The 18,440-nt window shown below is 41.8% G+C and overlaps 1 protein-coding gene across 3 annotated transcripts; it reads left to right on the top strand.

The window, feature by feature from the left end:
• Positions 1-449: 449 nt before the first annotated feature.
• Positions 450-18,235, top strand: gdpd5a (glycerophosphodiester phosphodiesterase domain containing 5a). Of its 3 annotated transcripts, XM_028422439.1 has the most exons (17): positions 450-627; positions 733-769; positions 5,429-5,603; positions 11,242-11,345; positions 11,562-11,655; positions 11,740-11,799; positions 11,884-11,982; positions 12,089-12,182; positions 12,380-12,525; positions 13,775-13,857; positions 14,023-14,173; positions 14,314-14,544; positions 14,732-14,877; positions 15,278-15,425; positions 15,800-15,882; positions 16,595-16,707; positions 17,297-17,429. In XM_028422439.1, exons 3-17 carry the CDS (start codon positions 5,487-5,489, stop codon positions 17,386-17,388), a joined length of 1,761 nt encoding a protein of 586 aa, XP_028278240.1. In that variant the 5' UTR covers positions 450-627; positions 733-769; positions 5,429-5,486; the 3' UTR covers positions 17,389-17,429. The 3 variants fall into 3 exon arrangements, with proteins under 3 accessions (XP_028278240.1, XP_028278239.1, XP_028278241.1); XM_028422438.1 differs by having other exon boundaries at positions 450-769; positions 17,297-18,235; XM_028422440.1 differs by having other exon boundaries at positions 450-769; positions 14,314-14,535.
• The last annotated feature ends 205 nt before the right edge of the window (positions 18,236-18,440 follow it).

Raw genomic sequence — 18,440 nt, forward strand, 5'->3', positions numbered from 1 at the left:
TGTTTTGTGTGTGTTGTGGTACTTTTGTCTCTCTGTAACATGTCTAGTTGTTGTATTTTTGTGACTTTGTGGTACTATTCTCAGTTTTTTTTTTGGTAGTTAGGATTGCCTGCTACCAGGTGCGTGTTAAAACCACTGAATGTACACATTATGTGTCAAGACACATACAATGAGTTACAACACAATTCTTCTGACCAGCAAATATGTGTCACTTTCTAAATGTTTTGTGTCTTTTTGTTGTCGTTTTGTGTCTTTTGCGTCTTGTTGTGGCCTCTTTGTAGTGTAGTGTCCCAGTCCACAGCAGGTCTATTTACCTGACAGAGAAATGCTCTACACTATAAAAAATATCCAGCCCAGCGCGTCCTTGTGTGCTGTGGTTGTCTTTAAACTACTGAGAGAGGATATTTTTTGCAGTGTGGCCTGCAGCTCCTCCCACACCGTGTCCCACGGATTACAGTTTGTAACTCTTGTATGAACGCTGGTGTGGGTGCCTCTTTATTTCAAGGAGAAACACTTCTACAATTTATTACTTGTCTCGCAGTTTTCAGGCGTCGGGCGCAGCGTCACAGCAGGTGTCCACTGTGAGTGCGCAGAGTCGGCTGATGTGCGCCGCTGCTTCGTCTCAAAGTAACTTTAAAGTCCTGTATAATTCTGTAAACTGCGTAGAAAGGGTCGTTATGTTAACATTTATGAAAAAGCAGTGATTAACGTGGAGCTTCTGGATTTTTCAAGACTGTCCGGCATAAAAAAAGGCTGCAGTGTAGCGGAGGTAAGTGATTGTGCGCACTTTATCGGATTATCATAATCTGAGGAACTGTCACTTGGCCCGCGGTGTGTTTGTTGTGTCATTAGATGAGATGGTGGAATTGAGCTGAGTGATCTGGCCACATTTCAGCGATCTCATGGTCAATTTAATGTCACAATATGACAGATTAAAGTGAAGACGTAAGACTCAGCAGATCTGGAAGTACACTCAAAATAAGAAATTGAACCTTGAATTCAACAGGCTAGAACAGTGTGGACGTTTTTAATCCAAAGAAAATCAATCAGTCACGATTTGGATAGTTGGATAATCACCATCCAGTTAAAAATAATGATTCCATCTACTCAGATAAAATGATTTGATGCTTGATTTTTTGTGTATGTTTGCACAAAAACACTGAAAGGCATCACACGTTTTCATTTGACCTTTCATAGCTAAAAGGAAATTGACAGATTAGTTGATATGAGTAAAATGATGAATGGAATGTGAATGAAAATCTAAGAAATATTCAATTGCGACCTCAGTATGGACTCCATTTCCCATGAAGCATTCAGTCCTTGCAAATGAGGGCAAAGTTGGTATTATATAAAACAACAGTACACTTCTGGTTTATAAATGAATGCTTAGAGGTTAATGTGATGATTAACTGTAGATGATATCTGATTGGTGATGTCATCATTATCACCGCAGAGAGAATAAATCAACCTTTAATTGCATTGCTCTGTCTTTTTGTCCTCCCAAATGTAATTAGTAAAGGACACATCTGACCACCTATTTTCATCTCTATGTGGCCTTCCTGCCTTATGGCCTCCATTATCTGTCAGGCTTAAATCATCTTTAATGAGTCAGAGACTGGCAGGTGCTGCTTGGCTGATGGGAGAACAGGGCCTCGCTCTAACCTGCAGGAGATGGTCTCATGCCTGCTGACCACCTGATGAGCTTTCTGTACACTTCTTGGCCCCTGGAGCAGCTTTGTTTCAAGCCCCACAGTGTGTGGATGATGAGCACGTGGCCTTAATGGAAAGTCTATTTTAGGTTAAATCCACTGAATGATTAGGGATATTATTAATGCATGCATATATAAATTTTATGAAGGAGTGAATGATGAAAGCCTGGAAAGAGGCGACAGTGACCGAGATAAAAGGCTAATAATAGACAGATATGGCAGCGGCTCACTGGCAGTTGGCTGGCTGAGACTTACTGGATTATTTTGTTATTGTTCCTTGAGAACATGCTTCTATCTTCACACGCAGCTTCCTGCAGCCTCAGAGGCCTGCTGACAGTAACCAGGTTACTTCTATAGAAGCTGGCAGGGAAGTGAGGAGTGTAGTAAGTCCTCCCAGGTAAATTACAGGTTCATGAGAGGAAGCTGGCCTGCAGCCAGCTGAATGAGAAGCTAACTGAAAGCTCATGAGACAGAGCTTTGTTTCTGGCAGAGGACAGGTGATTGAGGAATATTTGGATATCTCTTGTGCCAGCTGTAAATATAACAAAATAGATTCTGAATGAGGAACCTTCAGGTTGTCCTAAAACAACCAGCAGACAGTATGTAACAGACACTAAAAGAAACAATAGAAAATACATTAAAAATTCAAAGCATGTTAGACCTGGGAGTTCAATCAACAGCAGAGCTCCTGCTGCTGTAAGTACACCATCAAGTCAGCCAACCCCGCTGACTGATTACAGCTGACTCCTGCACATTTCCTACATACATGCTATTTTCATTTAAGCTTCTGAGGCCTCTTTACTGTCAAGTCTTCTCAGAATCACTATGGTCGCACTCGATCAGAGATACAGCTCTCATTTTCCTGGAACCTCTGTCTGAGATCTTTACAGTGTTTTGAGTTGCGACAGACATTTCTTTTGTTCTTTAGCTCCATCGAACACAACGACCCTGATCTGTGGCACAGTGCTACAGGTTGATTTGCTAGTGAACCACCACCAACATGCTTTGCTATAGAGATGGGCTGTTACGTGATGAGGAAGTAACACCCATAGGTTTCTGAAGAGCCGCTTTGAGTCTTGGTGGGAGGCTCCAACTCCATCACAGTCTGCCTAAACTCCCAATACAGGCAAAGAGGCGGGGTGAGTGTAGAGGGTGGGTGGGTAGTTGCAGAAGCAGGAAGTTTGTGCTGTGAGTCAGCACAAGCTTCAGGCTGTAAACGGCTGATTTCTGCTGTAAAGTCAAGACATATTAACATGACAGTCAATGGGGATAGACTTGTTTTTAAAGCCAGCACCTAGAGGCTACGAGGTAAACTGCAGTTTTTAACCCTACATAGGCTTTTGGTCCTCAGCCCTAGAAGTTGCTGCTTAAGTCAAAGTCACCCAGCAATCAAAGTGTCTCGTCTGTGACCATCCCTAGCTTACCTCATGACGACCACAGCTCTGCCATGAATAGCACCATGGTGAAAGAGAGAGACAATAGGACAACCTGGCTGGAATAAGGCCCCTGTGATTTCAGCTCCAGTTGGCCCTTGTTTGAGGACGGGGTCAGAATGTGAATGCTGGGAATTTGCCAGGTCTCTCCTCTCTCAGGCTTGGGAGTTCACATATAATAACCAGCCAGCAGTGGAAGGACAGCGATCTGTAAGGTGGATCCTGTTTGAATCCTACACTAACATTCACACAGAGTGATACCATAGTGTGTAAAAAAGTGAGTAAAGAAGCCCGATGTTGATGGTTATCTCCTTACTTTTTAACTTGCATCTCAACAACATCTCAACCTGAAAAACCTGTGGTACTACAGTTGTTCTGTCTCACACCATGTGTAGACTGTATCAAATATTTGCATTGGCTTTGCTTTCTCAAATGCAAAATCTCTAGGTGATGCCTGGAAAAATCCCCAGCTGTGTCCACGTCTGAAAGGGGCTGGACAGCCAGACAGATTTTGACTGGTCCTCTGCCATGTTGTCTCTTGTCAGAGATAAGGACAAAGGAGCAGTTTGTTTTGTTGAGGATTGGTGACCAGGAAACAGGTCCTTATCTGTAGAGAGTTGCCGTTTACTATCACTTTCTTTTTTAAAAAAAAACAAAAAAAAAATAAGATAAGCAATGTAATACAAGAAAGCATTTCAGCTCACATGTCAGTGGGGTTAGGGGGGGTTATATTAATCTAGAAAACATAATCCTAATAGGCCAGCAACACTGCTAACTGTTACAATGACATGACAGTCAAGGATCTGTCTGTCAGATAGCTGCGACCTGATTATATTTTAGTGCTCAAAGGTTAGGATTACTGTGAGTTGTTGTTCATCCCTATCTGCCGAAAATGATCAATATCTCAGTAACACCTTGAAAGAATTTCCTCATATTTGGCACAAACATTCAGGGTGAGGTGATAAGACCAAGGTTGACCAAAAACAAACTACAAATTTGTGGCAATAATTCATGCACTATGGCCAAATATAAAACTGCCAAAGTGGACGGTGGAAGTAAATAATACATGTGTGGTAATTCTAGTTTAATATGTGCTGAAATGCTGCTTCAATTGGGAGATTATATTGCATTAAATTATTACATCATGAAGAACTGAGATAAATGGAAGCTTTGAAACGCAGTTTATCTCAAGGCACTATTAGGTTACTCAGGCCTCTACAGGTGTGTGATGTTCACTGCCAGGACAATGCCAGAACACATTGTAAACAGCACGCCACGTTGAGTTATGGGAATTTTTTTGATATGTTTTAGTTTCAGTCTCTTCAAACAATCAAAATATTCAAGCACCAAGGCTGGAATTGTGTTTGTCCACAGCTTTGAACTGAATAGCGTCATGCTGGAAATGGGGGCACACTGCTGATGTGATATGGAGCTAATAAATACCCATGACTGTTGGTGAGTCATGTGACCTGGAAACAAATGTTGATTTCCAATCTTTGTCACTGCGCATAACAGACAAATATTGTGGATCTGAGCTGTTTTTTTTGTCCAGTGTGAAAGGGGCTAGCATCCTACAATGTAATTAAAGACAATGCTAAAATGTCTAACATATAGCGGGTTTACCATTTTAGCTGTTGATGTAAGCATAACAAAATTTACTATGTATTTCTGGTGTGTGCAGAACAAACAGGCCCATGTCTTCATTGGAAACTGAATCATGGAATCAAACAACAATGTGTTTAATAAACAGAGGGCCCTGAAGGTCAGCCTGTTCCTAGTACCAGGACTGTGTTAAAATTATGCAACAACACACGTCAGTTTGTGGCTCCACTCAGAAGTCCTCTAAAATGCTAATAGAAAAGCAAAACAAAGACGTAAAATTGTTTTTAAAAAGACACCATCTCCTCCAGAGATCCATGAAAAGCATTAGTCTGCCTGCCAAGACATTTTTACCCGACACCAGGGCAACAAGCTTTTCTCTGATGCAGAATTGAGATTGAAGGCTTGCATGCCGTCTCCTTCTCTTTCTGTGCAGATGTTGTTTCCTCTATCGTAAATCCTCACACGGCTGACTCAAGAGACTGTAAAACATAAACCATGTTATTATGTCTGCCTTAAACAAGACTTACTATTGACTTGTGTGATGATCCAAACAAGGCCCAGGGCTGTCAACATATTCATGCTGTTTTGTGAACATATGACATGACATGGCATGTTGATGCAGAGTGTAATTGTTTGTGCGCCGACTCAGCAGATTTTTTTTTTTTTTTTGCTGTTCTTCTTTAGGGTTTCCAGTTGTGTGTGGGATGTTAACGGACTGGTGGCGCGTTGAGGCTGAAGGAGCATGGTGAAACACCAACCCTTACAGGTCTATGAGAAGCAGGTCTTTGTGTCCTTTGTCACTGGGATCTATGGTTGCCGCTGGAAACGCTACCAGCGTTCCCAAGACGACAGCTCCAGGGTAAGCTGATACCTCTAAATGTTAAGTTTAGGGGTTAATTTGGAGGCTTAATAGTTACTATTATGAGTTCAACCTTAGTGAATTGCTGCAGTACTATTGAATGTAGATGGATTTTTGTAAGTGTTTACAGCTTACACTGATTAAGCTGGATTATTGCAGCACTCTGCTATGTATAATCACTTTAAAATCTGGGGGTGAACATAACCCAGTTTTGGTTGTTTTAGTAACTTATTGCTGCATTTTAAGCATTTTAATGCGGCTGGGCTACAGGTGTCTTTATATTTTTAGCTCAGGTTAACAGTAATATGTGTTATTGCATTATGTTGCAATCCTTATAGTTTACCCAACTGTTTTCTTTTTACACCCTCATAGAAGTTGAATGTCTCATAGCCATCTGAGTAAAAATGGCAGACTACAAAAGTAATAAGGCCTCATTTTTAAGTATTATTTCCAACCCACTGCATGAATGTTTTGACAGCCTGGGTCATAGGTTGGGTAGGCAGACTGAACAGACTCAAACAATGGTTGTGGTTCTGATCATGGGGAGGACCACTGTCCAATCTAGTAATTGTAATTTTAAAATGAACTCAAAGGTTCATTTATTATATTATCTGTACTAATTCATCTACTGTATGTTTGTCCATGATATGTCTGGCATGTTTATCCTGAGGGACCAAGTCTTCACAAGTCTGCTTCATTCATTCATTCATTCATTCATTCACTTGAATGAACATGTAGTGGTGATGGTGGATAATTAAGGTTTATATACTCAGAGCATGTTTCACAATGTTTACAGTAGCTGCTTAATGCTACTGTAATGCTATTATACTCTAAAATGCTATATCATATATATACACATTGTTATAATAGAAACGTGTGTGTGTGTGTGTGTGTGTGTGTACATACATCCTGTTGTCCTACACAAAAGTGTTCTAAACAGGGATTCTTGTCTCTTTTTCCATGTTTATTATACTTGTGTGTAGAGATGCAGCTCTGTGATATATGTCTAGACAAAGAAAGGCAGATACAGTATACAGTGGCTCATACTGCACATAGCATGCAGCAGAACAAAATAGGATGAAAATGACACTACGCCATCCTGCTGAGGCTGCACTGAAACCTGAGAGCACCTCAGAAATAAACAGACTATTTTCCATTTTGTGATTCTGAAGGCCAAAAATGTAGGTCAGGCTTTGTGAGAGGCAAGGACACAACAGCAACATAATGCACATCCAGTAATTGTAGTGTTGTGTCATAATAGTAGCCTCCTTAGTGTTTTTGTCAGGTGGTGGCGGTAATTGTCAGAAAATAGTGGTGCTTTTCATGGGGTTAAGAGCAAACATCTATATCTAAGCTGCTATGATAATGGAGCTCATCTATGGGTGTGGTCTTTATATAGAAGGTGTTGCATGGATGAAACTGATGAAAAATGAGTTTATGTTCTTCTGTGTTTTTATGGTATGTAGCTGCATGACTTTAAGCTGCCTCACCTTTGTGGAGATCTAAAACTAATCGGCTAGATGTTGATGTCATCCATTTTTCCTCCTAAATTCCCCAGAGACTTGTTGAGCAGGCCCCAGTAACCAAGGAAAACGATCCTCACAGTAAAGCCATTAATAGAATCAGTGCAGTGTTGGGATGTGTAAAGCAGAGCCAGACGCCCAGCTGTGTTGGATACCCACTGGCCCACCACAGCTCCTGCTGCTGGATGTCTTCTTTATCACAAAGAGCCAGTGGCTCGGCCATAAATTAGTCCTTTTTACTGAATGTGTGAGCCGGGCACTGATGATGTGCTGACCAAGAGGAAAAAAATACAAACCCACAGCTGCCTCTCTCTCCCCTTTCTCTGTTTCATTTACAAAGCCGCATATAACACCCCCCCCCCACCCCCACCCACACAAACACACACACACAGTAAACACAAGCAGAGAGGCTAGCTTTCATGCAGTTAAATGCTGCCTGTTCACACTGCGACACAGGTTTGATTCAATGGGATCAATGTTCTCTTGTCTCTCACTTAGTGTTAGTGAAAGTCATGGTGTTATACTTAAAAGTTGTTTTTTAAAAAACTCTCTTGTGTTGACTGTGTCTCTCTGGGTATCCTGTGCTCTGGGAGTATGGGATACTGGGATTGTGGTCATTCAGTCCCTATACAGGCGGAGCAGGATGCAGGTTCGTATTGCTAGGAGTAAGTCAGACTCATTTCCAATGAAGGTTAGACTCTGTCAGGTCTCCGTCGTTTGTCACCAATAGTGTGCATAAGGTATAGAGATGGATTTTCTTGGCTAAGCCAGGGGGTGGAAGGGGCCTGCTTTTGCAGATGATATGGTCCTGCTGGCCTGCACTTATATGGGGCTTAGTTCAGGTCAATATAGGTAAAGAAAGAGCTGAGCCAAAAGGCAAAGTTTGTACTTTGCCAGTTGATCTATATTCCTACTCTTTTTTATGGTCACAAGCTGTGGTTAGAGACAGAAAGACTGAGATTGTTAATACAAGTGGCCAAAATGGGTTTCCTTCACAGGAGGGCTGGTCTCTGCTTCAGTGATAGGGTGAGGAGCTCAATGATCTGACAGGAGCTTGGTGTAGAGTTGCTGCTTCTCTATGTTGAGAGGAGTCAGTTGAGGTGGTTCAGGCATCTGGTTAAGATGCCCCCTGAGCGCCTCTGGGAGGAGACCCTGAGGTGGACCCAGGATGTGGTTGATTATATCTCTCTTCAGTATCCCTCTGTATGAGCTGGAGGAGGTGGCCAAGGAGAGGGAGGTCCCCCTCCATGATGGATGGATGGATGGATGGATGGATGGATGGATGGATGGATGGATGGATGACCATTTTTTTGTAGGGAGGAACCCAGAGTGGTCTGTGGAGACAGGCAGTAGAGAATGGGGAAGGACTACCCTGCACAAAAGCAATGCAGAGAGGTCCTGGGCCACAGCAAATTGTGGGGCATAAGCTGTCTGAGTCTTTCAGCTCTCATTTTTGGCTTTGGTTTCTGGTTTAATCACACTGTTGTCATCAGCGTCAGTTTAACAAAAACCTTTCATTGACACAGACAGTGTGTTCATTGTTTTCTATGGAGTGTTCCACTTTATCACTCTGCCTTTGCATTAGGTACAGCTCCAGTACAGGCAATGTGAATGAAGCTAATATTAGAAACTGGTTGGCGTGACAGATGGAACATTTAGAATTTAGCCGCGGGCCTGGCATTATCTCAGAGTAGCTGAATATGTCTGTGGATGCTCTCATTCATCCAGGTTATAGTCATGTCCAAGAGTTTAAATCGAGGCAACTCAAGGTCACATAGCCACTTGGGGGGAGTAGCTTCACATTCGTCACATTGTTATCACATGATCAATAAAAAGGTTGGGAAATGAAGTGATTGAAGAGACTCTGTCTTATTGTGCTGTATTCATCATATATACAGTACTATGCACTTGCTTCGTCAGTGTCCACGTTCAGCTGACACTGACCTTGTCTGATGCACACCTGTCTGTGCAGTATTTATCAGCAGAGAGAGGTTTGTCATTCGGTGAAGTCAGCACAGAGATCATGATTTATGAGTGTATCAGGAGTTGGGTACCAGGCAGCAGTTTCTACGAGAACTTTTTTTGATTAATAGTAGTGATGTGGAGGATCTGGGATAGAAGGATGGAAAACAATTATTGATCGGTTTGGAATGGAATGTTAGAAGGTCTTTCTGTGTGGATTATTGACAAGAAATATGGAGAAATTTCCCCTCTTTGGGACTAATAAAGGATTATCTGATTGACAAATATTTTATCACATACAAAGGAGTTCTCTGATAGGATTGTCTTCATCACTATTTTCTTCACCCAGCACATTTTCTCAGGCTGGGATTACTTGATCTGTTGGTCACAACATCACTGGTTAACCCTCTTTTCACCTAATCTGTTCAAGCAACCAGTCTCTACAGGGGACACAGAAAAAGAAGGTTTTAAAGCATCTAGAAAATAAATGATTGCCGTTTGAGAAATACTTTGCTATAAATTGATTTCACTGCTGTGTAGACACCATGACATCTGTTGACATGAGTCAACCACATCTAGAACTTTACATGTGGGGCACGGGGTAAAGTCTGTATTTGTGTGATTGAGTGAAGTCAATAAAAGTGACATGAGGACTGCCGCTGAGGTAAATTGACAACGTGACTGGCTCAGTGCCTTTTAGTCACACTGAGCTGCAGGCAGCAGCTAAACCAATTAAAAACAGCCTCTGGCACTCATCATATTTCTACCTGGACTGTCATCTTTTTACTATTCACATCAGGTTAGAAGATACTGCGCACACTGTTAACGGCGTGGTACCTTTCCAAGCCTTTCAGGGTGCACTCATCAGTGTGGCCATTTGCTCTTTACCTGCTCACACTTCTAATTATCCCCCATCCTCTTATATAAGTCACTGGAAATGGTGATTCCAGGCACGGCGTGTTGCAAAGCTGATCAATGCTCAACAGGATATGTTGACTGGCCTATCATAGTCTACACCTCCCCTTACATGGTATTAGTGTCTAATCCTGTTAACTACTGAAGGGAAGAGTCCTTGAGTGATGCACAGGCTATCCTCTATACCTTTGGCCCACATAAAGAAGACTGAACAGTAACAGGCAAAAACAAAACCTTATGTATTCACATATCTAGATTAAAGCCTGCAAAAAATGATAGGGAGCTGATTTAGGCAGATAGTTTTGAGAAAATAGTGCAACTGAGAAGCCAAAGTATCTAAAACCAAAAGAAATATTTGATTTGAACTGACTAAAGAGTCAAGAGTCAAGAGTTCAAAGCAAAGATAACACCATCAAACCATCCTGCTGTAAACACTGCTTGCTCCTTATCTATTTATATTAGTCATTATAATATGTAAAACAGTTGAATGTAAACATGTCTCTGTGGGCTCTTATATAATAGGAGCTGAGAAGTATGAGTTATGTAAATTTGAAAAAAATGAAACAAAGTAACACATCTCCAGCCACTATGCATAGAGGCCACTGTTTTAGCCCCTTTCAGATTTGTTTGGGATTTTCTACCACAGCGCAACAGAGAGTAAGAATAGCTAAAAGCATCGCTGTCAGCATTGTTTTCCAGGTGAATAGAATTAAATTATATAATAATTGCTGCAAGTAGCTGGTGTCATTGCTTGGGTGAGAGTATTTAAAAAACCTTGGTCAAGATTGTAGGTGTGCATTTATACAAGGCTTTACGGTACGGGTGCTCAGAGCAGTCCAGAAAGCTGTAGAAAGGTCCAGGTGTCACTAATTATTTTTCATCTTTAATAAAACAGAAAAACTTATCAACATATACTAACATATAAAACATATAAAATCCTAATAACTTTTGATGTCAGGTCACACTGTGCTATATATTGTACACTAAATGATTAAACTGTGGCAATAAAAGCTTTGAATGGATTACTGTTCCTCGTGGTATTAACTATAATTCTGACAATTTTACCACTTTTCAGATCTGGAGAAAGTTAAAGGAGATTTTTGCATATTTAGTTTTGTCATAGGAAAGTCTTTTTTTTTGGACCTCAGTATTTCTAAAGGATGAAAGACACTTAAATGCTCCATAGTTCAGTAGAGTCGGGTAAAAGTCAAGTAAATGGTGTTGTGTTTTCTTCACAGTGGGAGTGCACATGGTTCATCATCCTGTGCGGTTCTTTCCTCTTGCTTCTCTTCTGGATCTACTTCTGGTTGGTGGCTCAAAATGATTTCAACGACTTCAACTGGTGCGTTTATTTTTTTTTTATCATGAATCAGTGAAGATGGACACATTTGATAAAGATTTGTTACAGATGAGGTCTTGAACAGCAGGATGGTGACCTTACCTCAGCAGGGAGGCAGCGTGTATTTTAAGAATGTACTGACACCTAATGGCATTACAGAGGGGCTGTTTGTTGTTGCCATGGAGCGTATGAGTCAACCCTTATTGGTTCATTCTTCAGGTCGGTGTACAATCGCTCTGGAGAGTGGAGTGATGAGACCATCCCCATCCTCGCGTCCACCACCGTGGGATTCAGCTACGTCACATTCTTACTGGTAACAGTTTAATTAAAGCCCCAAATGTTAGCAGACTTTCTCATTGATCTCTTTAGACACAACTGAATCTTATTTCTTTTACAGATATTAGCTCTTTTCCACATATCCTTGGGCCAGCAGCTGAATCTTTACTGGGTTCACAAGGTGCTGTGAAATACCAGCTTGAATAAAGTCACGTATTGTCTCCGCAGACACACATTAATTCACTTCCTCATCTTGCCTCCGCAGATAGGAGTGCTGGCTACGCTGCTCACCACCATCTCCGGTGTCGTTTCTGTTGATGACATATGGGGAGATGAGTGGGACATCCTGCTTGTCTCTCTGCAGGTCTGCACACTGATCAACCCCTATTACTGCTGCTTTTCTATGGCACCAAGTCCTCTTCTGGTGAATGACCATCATTAAGTGTTCTACATTTGTCCTTTGTTCCCAGTCCACAGCACCTTTCCTGCACATTGGAGCCCTGGCAACATTCACAGCTTTGAGCTGGTTGGTAGCAGGATATGTGGTCCGCAAAGAGAGATCCAGTGAGTATAATGATCCCTTGTCCTCAGTTATACAGACTAACTCCTGCTTGCATCATTTATTATGTTAGCAGCTTAATAGATTTTCCAGCATTTCCTCAAATTATCTGAACTTTCCTGTTACAGTGATTGCTTTCCTCTGTAAAGGAACGTCTGGCACACCTGGGTTAACGATTAATAATTCCTTTCCTCTCTCTTAGCTCTTCAGGTGACTGTGCTGGTCATGTACATCATAATCCTCCTGGCTCTGTATTTGGCACCGCTGTCATTCACCTGCCCCTGCATCATGGACCGGCACAGCCTCAAACCACGACCAGACATCATTGGCCGACGGGGAGCTCCTATGGTGAGTTGGTGCTCCTCCAAATGCCACAGTTTGATCCAGTTCATTTTACAAACTGGCGATGCAGGGAGAGTATGGTGCTGCCAGGACCTGTCAGGTCTTTACTTCTTTCCTGCTGGTACATTAAAATGTAAGGAAATGCAACAACAGCTTGTTTTTAATGTATGTAAATGTTCCACACTGATGGATGAGTCCTGTATTGCATACAGTTGAATAAATCTGCAGCAGAGTGGTGTATAGCTGCAGTACATGAGCCGACTGTTGTCTGGCTCAGTGAGCGTGAGAGTCAACAACACATTGTCATTTCACAGCTGGCCAAGCAACAACTGTTCCAGAGGACTAGCTATAAACAAATGTACAGTGATGTTGAGAGCAGTGTTTTCCCCTCCTCTGAAGGTACACACACCGTGTGCACATACACGTTCACACACAGAGTGTGCTGCTGTGGTGTATCATAGCAGCAGTTTATTAGAAATAAACCATTTATTAGAAATACTGAAAAAAGCTTACACAACACTGACAACACATGAAAGAGCAGAAACATGCATTTATTCATTGAACATGTGTGTATCAAAACTAAACTATTCTATTCTATTTCTTTGATGGACTGGGCAGGGCTCAAACAGGAAGTTGAGGAATTATATCATGTATTAAAATACACGAAAAAATCATCAATATCAAGTTTCTATTATTAATACTGATCAACATCTTCAGTATTACAGTTTTGTTAGAAGCCTACACATGGCAGAAATTCAAAATCTGCCCCAGTTACCCTACATTCATCACATTCACACCAGTTGTGTGTACTAGTTAAATGAGTAAATGTGGTCAATATATATATTTTGTTTCTATACTTTCTCTCTATTCATGGGCCCATCACATAGACTCTGAGAGTCATCAGGTGGCTAAAATGAGATTCAGCTTTTGTCTAAATTAGTCATTTTATATACCAAACAAAAATATTGCTTCATAAAGGAGCATTGTTTAAAAAAAAATAGATGTCAGGAGAATATACTTACTGCTTACTGTGCTTTTGGATGATGCTATTAGCACACTGGTGATCATTCCATTCACAAAATGCAATTTATAGATTCAGCAATAAAATAGTAAAGTCAATTAAGACCAAATACACATGAGATAACGAGTTTTTTTTTTGTATTTTCATCAGGCTGTATCATTCGTTAATAATGCTTCTTCCCCCTGACGTGTGTCTTCTGTCAGTGACTGACTGTCTGTCTCCTCTGTGCCACAGCTGGCTCCAGAAAACACCATGGTGTCCTTTAACAGAGCTCTGCAGCATGGAGCCAGCTCCCTGGAGGCTGACGTTGCCATCAGGTCATAAATCACTCATTAATAATGGTTTAATCTATGTGGATAATTAATAGATTGAGTCTGCTCTGTGGTTCCACATATAGATCTTGAGGGGGGGATGCAGGTCGTTGGGTAGGTGTAGTGAAATATGTGTTTTGAGTGATTGAGGTTTGTATGTTTTTCTACTAGTGTGGACGGGATTCCCTTCCTCATGCGGGACCGCACCTTGAGGCGGACCACAGATGTCAGTAAGGTGTTTCCAGGCAGACAGTATGAAGATGCCTCTTTCTTCAACTGGACAGAGATCCGCTCTCTAAACGCAGGCCAGTGGTTTCTGGAGGTACCAAAGATCCACTTCAAACCACACCACATACATGTCATCAGTTTAAGAAAAGCACACATGTACTGCAGAAAGAACTGCAAAAAATATTGAAATAATGAGTTGTTCTGTACTCAGCCTCTCCTTACTTCTGCTTCCAGAGTGACCCCTACTGGACAGTAGATACCCTGACAGCGAGGGATCGGAGCAGGATAGGCAACCAGACAGTTTGCAGTCTGGTGGAGATGCTTCGTCTGGCAGCCCGGGCCAATAGCTCTGCACTGCTCAACGTCCACAAACCTCCACCAGAACACCCACGCCACCGGAGCTGGTTCATGGACACGCTGTGGGCCGTGCAGAAAGCAGGGATCTCCCAGAAGCGGGTGAGGACTGTAGGTCCCTCTATAATAATCCTATGATAACTTAAAAGGTGCTGTTTGTAGCAGTGTGCACACCTATGCTCATCACAGCTCCTTCCTCACCTGCAGCTAGCACCTTTCTTTTTACACATGAAACACAGAGTGCACGGCGTATTTTGTCTGATCGAGGTCTTCCTGTGTCATATTGTGTTTGTGCCAGGTGACGTGGACCCCTGACACGGACAGGGGGAAGGTGCGAGGGCTTCAACAGAGCACAAATGAGAAGCTGTCAGTAGCAGAGATAAGACAGAGGGGCATCACAAGTCTGACCCTGCACTACAGCAAGGCCAATCACAAAGACATACAGTAAGAGCAAGCAGCTGTGAAGAAACCAGGAAATGACACAAATATGTCTGGATCAGAACCAAATGTTTTTCATACTACCGTATAATAGACCTATATTTTCTTCCCTGTGGTCACTGTAGGATCAAATATTAGCCCGGAGTGTGCTGTTAATGACATTGTGGAAACCCAAGACATGCTGCACAAACATTTTGCACACCTTGCAGATTTGTCGGTGTAACAAGCTGCTGTGCATTATTTACAGTATTATATTATTTACAGTTATATTTACAGTTTGCCCTCATGAGTGACACAAACGTTACATCTTGTGGTGAAGTATTAGTTTTCACTGTGCTCATAATGTTTTCCAGGAAACAGACCTTTGTTTTCTCTTAGTGTTGACATGTCTTTGTCCTTCCCCCAGGGAGTATCTGACCAATAATGTGAGTGTGACTGTCTACCCAGTGAATGAGCCCTGGCTCTACTCCATTCTGTGGTGTAGCGGGGTGCCTTCTGTGTCCTCCGATGCCCCCCAAGTCCTCCGAAAGGTGCCTTACCCCATCTGGCTTATGGTAAACAGCTCGCCTCCTCTCATCTGGCAGCGCACACACACACACACACTAGCCGACAAGGTCACATAGAGAGACGAGAGGACAGCAGGAGAGAGGACAGAGACTGACGAGGGCCCAGCAAGACTCGAGGGCAAGGACGCAGAGAAATATGAGGGAACTCAGCAGCAGACTTCAGCTCAGCATGACGTTACAGAACAACAGGAGTCTGGGAAAGAGTCAGGGACAGGTTGAGACAAAGGATCTGAAGTACAAAGCAGCTGTCTGGTAGCTTTTTGCCTCAGCCACTGTTAAGCTGTAGGCGACATGAATGTTGACGGTGACCTCCAGTGGCGTTGGCGGGAAATGACTCTTGTTTTGTCTTTTTTATCTTGCAGAGCCAGAATGCTTACAACTTCATCTGGATCACTTCAGATCTAGTCTCCCTCGCCATAGTCATAGGGATTTTCTGTTTCCAGAAGTAAGTACAGGGCTGTGGATCATGCAGACATAAAACATTTCAATTTATAACTACATAGGAAAAAAGCGTGAGTTTCATTACATTAACATATTTGGTGGATCCTTGAATTGTCAGTTCCCCTAAATTAAAATAGTTAAAATATATGTATTTAATTATAGGGAAAGCTGTCCTTTTTGCTTTTACAAATATTGTATTTTTTAATATTTTGTGTGCTTTTTTTGTCTGAATGTTTGTTTATCAGCATATAGTCATAGTGGAAGGGTTTGTGTGTTGACCGCTGATGGCCTTGTCCAGTCTGCTGCCTCTACACTGACTGTTCATTCTGCTTCTCTTTCTTTTTTCCTTTTATCTTCTGGGTGTTTCTATGTTTCTCCTGCGTGCTACAACCTCTCACTGTCTGCCTGTCCTCTCTTCCTCCTTTGACATTCTTACTTTGTCCTGTGCTCTGCCTGATCTGCATGCAACCTTCCTCTGCTGCCCTCTGGCATCTGTCAGCTATCATATGATCAGGTAACTGCTGCGTCTGCCTTGGCCTTTGTTTCTGTCTCCTTGTGCGTTTTTTTTTTTCCATCCCTACTCAACACCCCAAGGCCCATCCTGTCCTTCCTTTAACTGCACTTGTTTATACCTCTCCTTCACAATGCTCATCATATTACTTAATCTATATCACTATGAATGAATAAAAGTGGTTTGTACGTTTGTGCTGTAACAGGTGGAGGATGAGCGGGATGCAGACCTACAACCCTGAGCAGATCATGCTGAGTGCCGTGACGCGGCGGGCTAGTCGGGACGTCAACATCATGAAGGAGAAGCTCATATTCTCAGGTGCAGCACTAATACAGAGTAGCATACATACAGTTACACAAATGCACTTTCTATAAGGACACAACAAACCTAATAGAAAAAAACTAAACAATCACATCCGGCTAACATTTACACCTATATAACTGCTATAGTGCGTGATTTGAACAGGAGGAAAAGATGCAAGTAAACTGGGCTGACAGAGGGAGAGCTCACAGATTTAACACACAGGGAGGAGAGAATAAGACACAGGTGCAATCAGTGAAGCAGTCATAAAGGAGGGGAGGCACATGGACATGGTAACATTAGAAACACAAAGAAGAGGGTGCTTCCAAAAGAAAACGGGAAACAATGAAACCCCCAAACTACTAACTGATTCTCTTTGCAAATGTGATGCAGTGAATCGTGTTCTTTACCCACATCACTTCCTACAGCTACAGTATTGCATGTACGTTTTGCTAAAATGCAAAAGGGATTTACTTACATAATATAAAATATAGTTACAGCAATATATAGAGAGCTGATCTGATCAAGCTAAATCAATAATATATTTTATTATATACATATAAATATGAAAGTACTGTTTCACCATTGATATTTTTGTCTGTTTCAGAGCTCAACAATGGGCTCAACAGTAGCGAGGAGCTGTCTCTGTATCCTGAGAATGGCTACGCCAGATACTCTCATGGAGGCCTCAGTCGCTGAACAGCACACACACACACACACGCAGCTGGATGAGCTCGGACAACTATTTACTTGTCAGACTGAACATAAGCACCAGCGACATGGATTTGTTAAAGTGATGACTGCAGAGACTCCACATCAAAGTCCTGATATCTAAAGTTTCTACTTGATGGCCTGTTGCTTTTTTTAATGTTTATTCGTCCATTCCTTTCCTCTATACAAATCTCCTTCGTGTAACACTCCAGACATGGTATATTTTCCCCCATATAATTCACCATTTACCTTTAAAGCTGCTGAGGTCATTTTGTTACTTTCAATTATTCTAAAATGAACATATGTATTTGTCACGTTGTTATAATAACTAGCAAACCCTGGGTCAAACCCCGAGACAACATTGATTTGAGCTGTATTTACTTCACTCTTTTTATAACAAAGGCTGTGGAGTGTTCTGTATTATAACTGCTGTAAATATGAGTCACATGAATTTCTTTCCCCTCTGAGAGGATTTTTTTAGTGGTTTGGACATATGAATTGTACATTTCATGTTTGCATTACGTCCTCTTTTAAGTGACAGACGGACTAGTGGTCAGGTGAAGACTTGCTGTTGCTGGATGATGTGTTTTGGGCGGTTTATGAGAGTATTGTTGTCACTGTCAAAAGTTTTTCTGCCTCTTCTCTGTCATGCCATGATTGTTTTACTTCCTAGTCACACTATAACGACGTTCACATGGCTGCCTTTTTGTTAAACTGACAGACCAGTAGGAATTGTAGATATGTTTCCTCTTTGGTTAATAATAGAATCACTAACTTCATATTAAAGATAGATTTTTTTAGCTGTAGATATGTTCAATAAAACTCTTGAAATGTTTGTGTTTTGTGGTTCCTTTGTCTTCATCTAGTTAACAAAATAATAAAATGACAATTTCAGTGAGGGAGCACTGGTTCCACAGAAGGGTGTAGCAAGGTGCTACATGTCGAAGTGACATCCACATGAAAACCTTCTTCTTCTTAGTTCATACACCTTTCCATGATGCGTGTAAAAGAGGACAATGATTCATGATCAGGACGCCTCC

Source organism: Parambassis ranga, chromosome 14 (assembly GCF_900634625.1).
Source record: "Parambassis ranga chromosome 14, fParRan2.1, whole genome shotgun sequence".
Lineage (NCBI taxonomy): Eukaryota > Metazoa > Chordata > Actinopteri > Ambassidae > Parambassis > Parambassis ranga.

What these genes read in the sequence shown, in the direction of transcription:
- gdpd5a (XM_028422438.1), top strand. Translation starts at nt 5,487, where the DNA reads ATGGTGAAACACCAACCCTTACAGGTCTATGAGAAGCAGGTCTTTGTG. An exon ending in CCCAAGACGACAGCTCCAGG is followed by an intron (nt 5,604 to 11,241) that starts GTAAGCTGATAC and finishes TTTTCTTCACAG; the next exon opens with TGGGAGTGCACATGGTTCAT. An exon ending in ATCTTTACTGGGTTCACAAG is followed by an intron (nt 11,800 to 11,883) that starts GTGCTGTGAAAT and finishes TTGCCTCCGCAG; the next exon opens with ATAGGAGTGCTGGCTACGCT.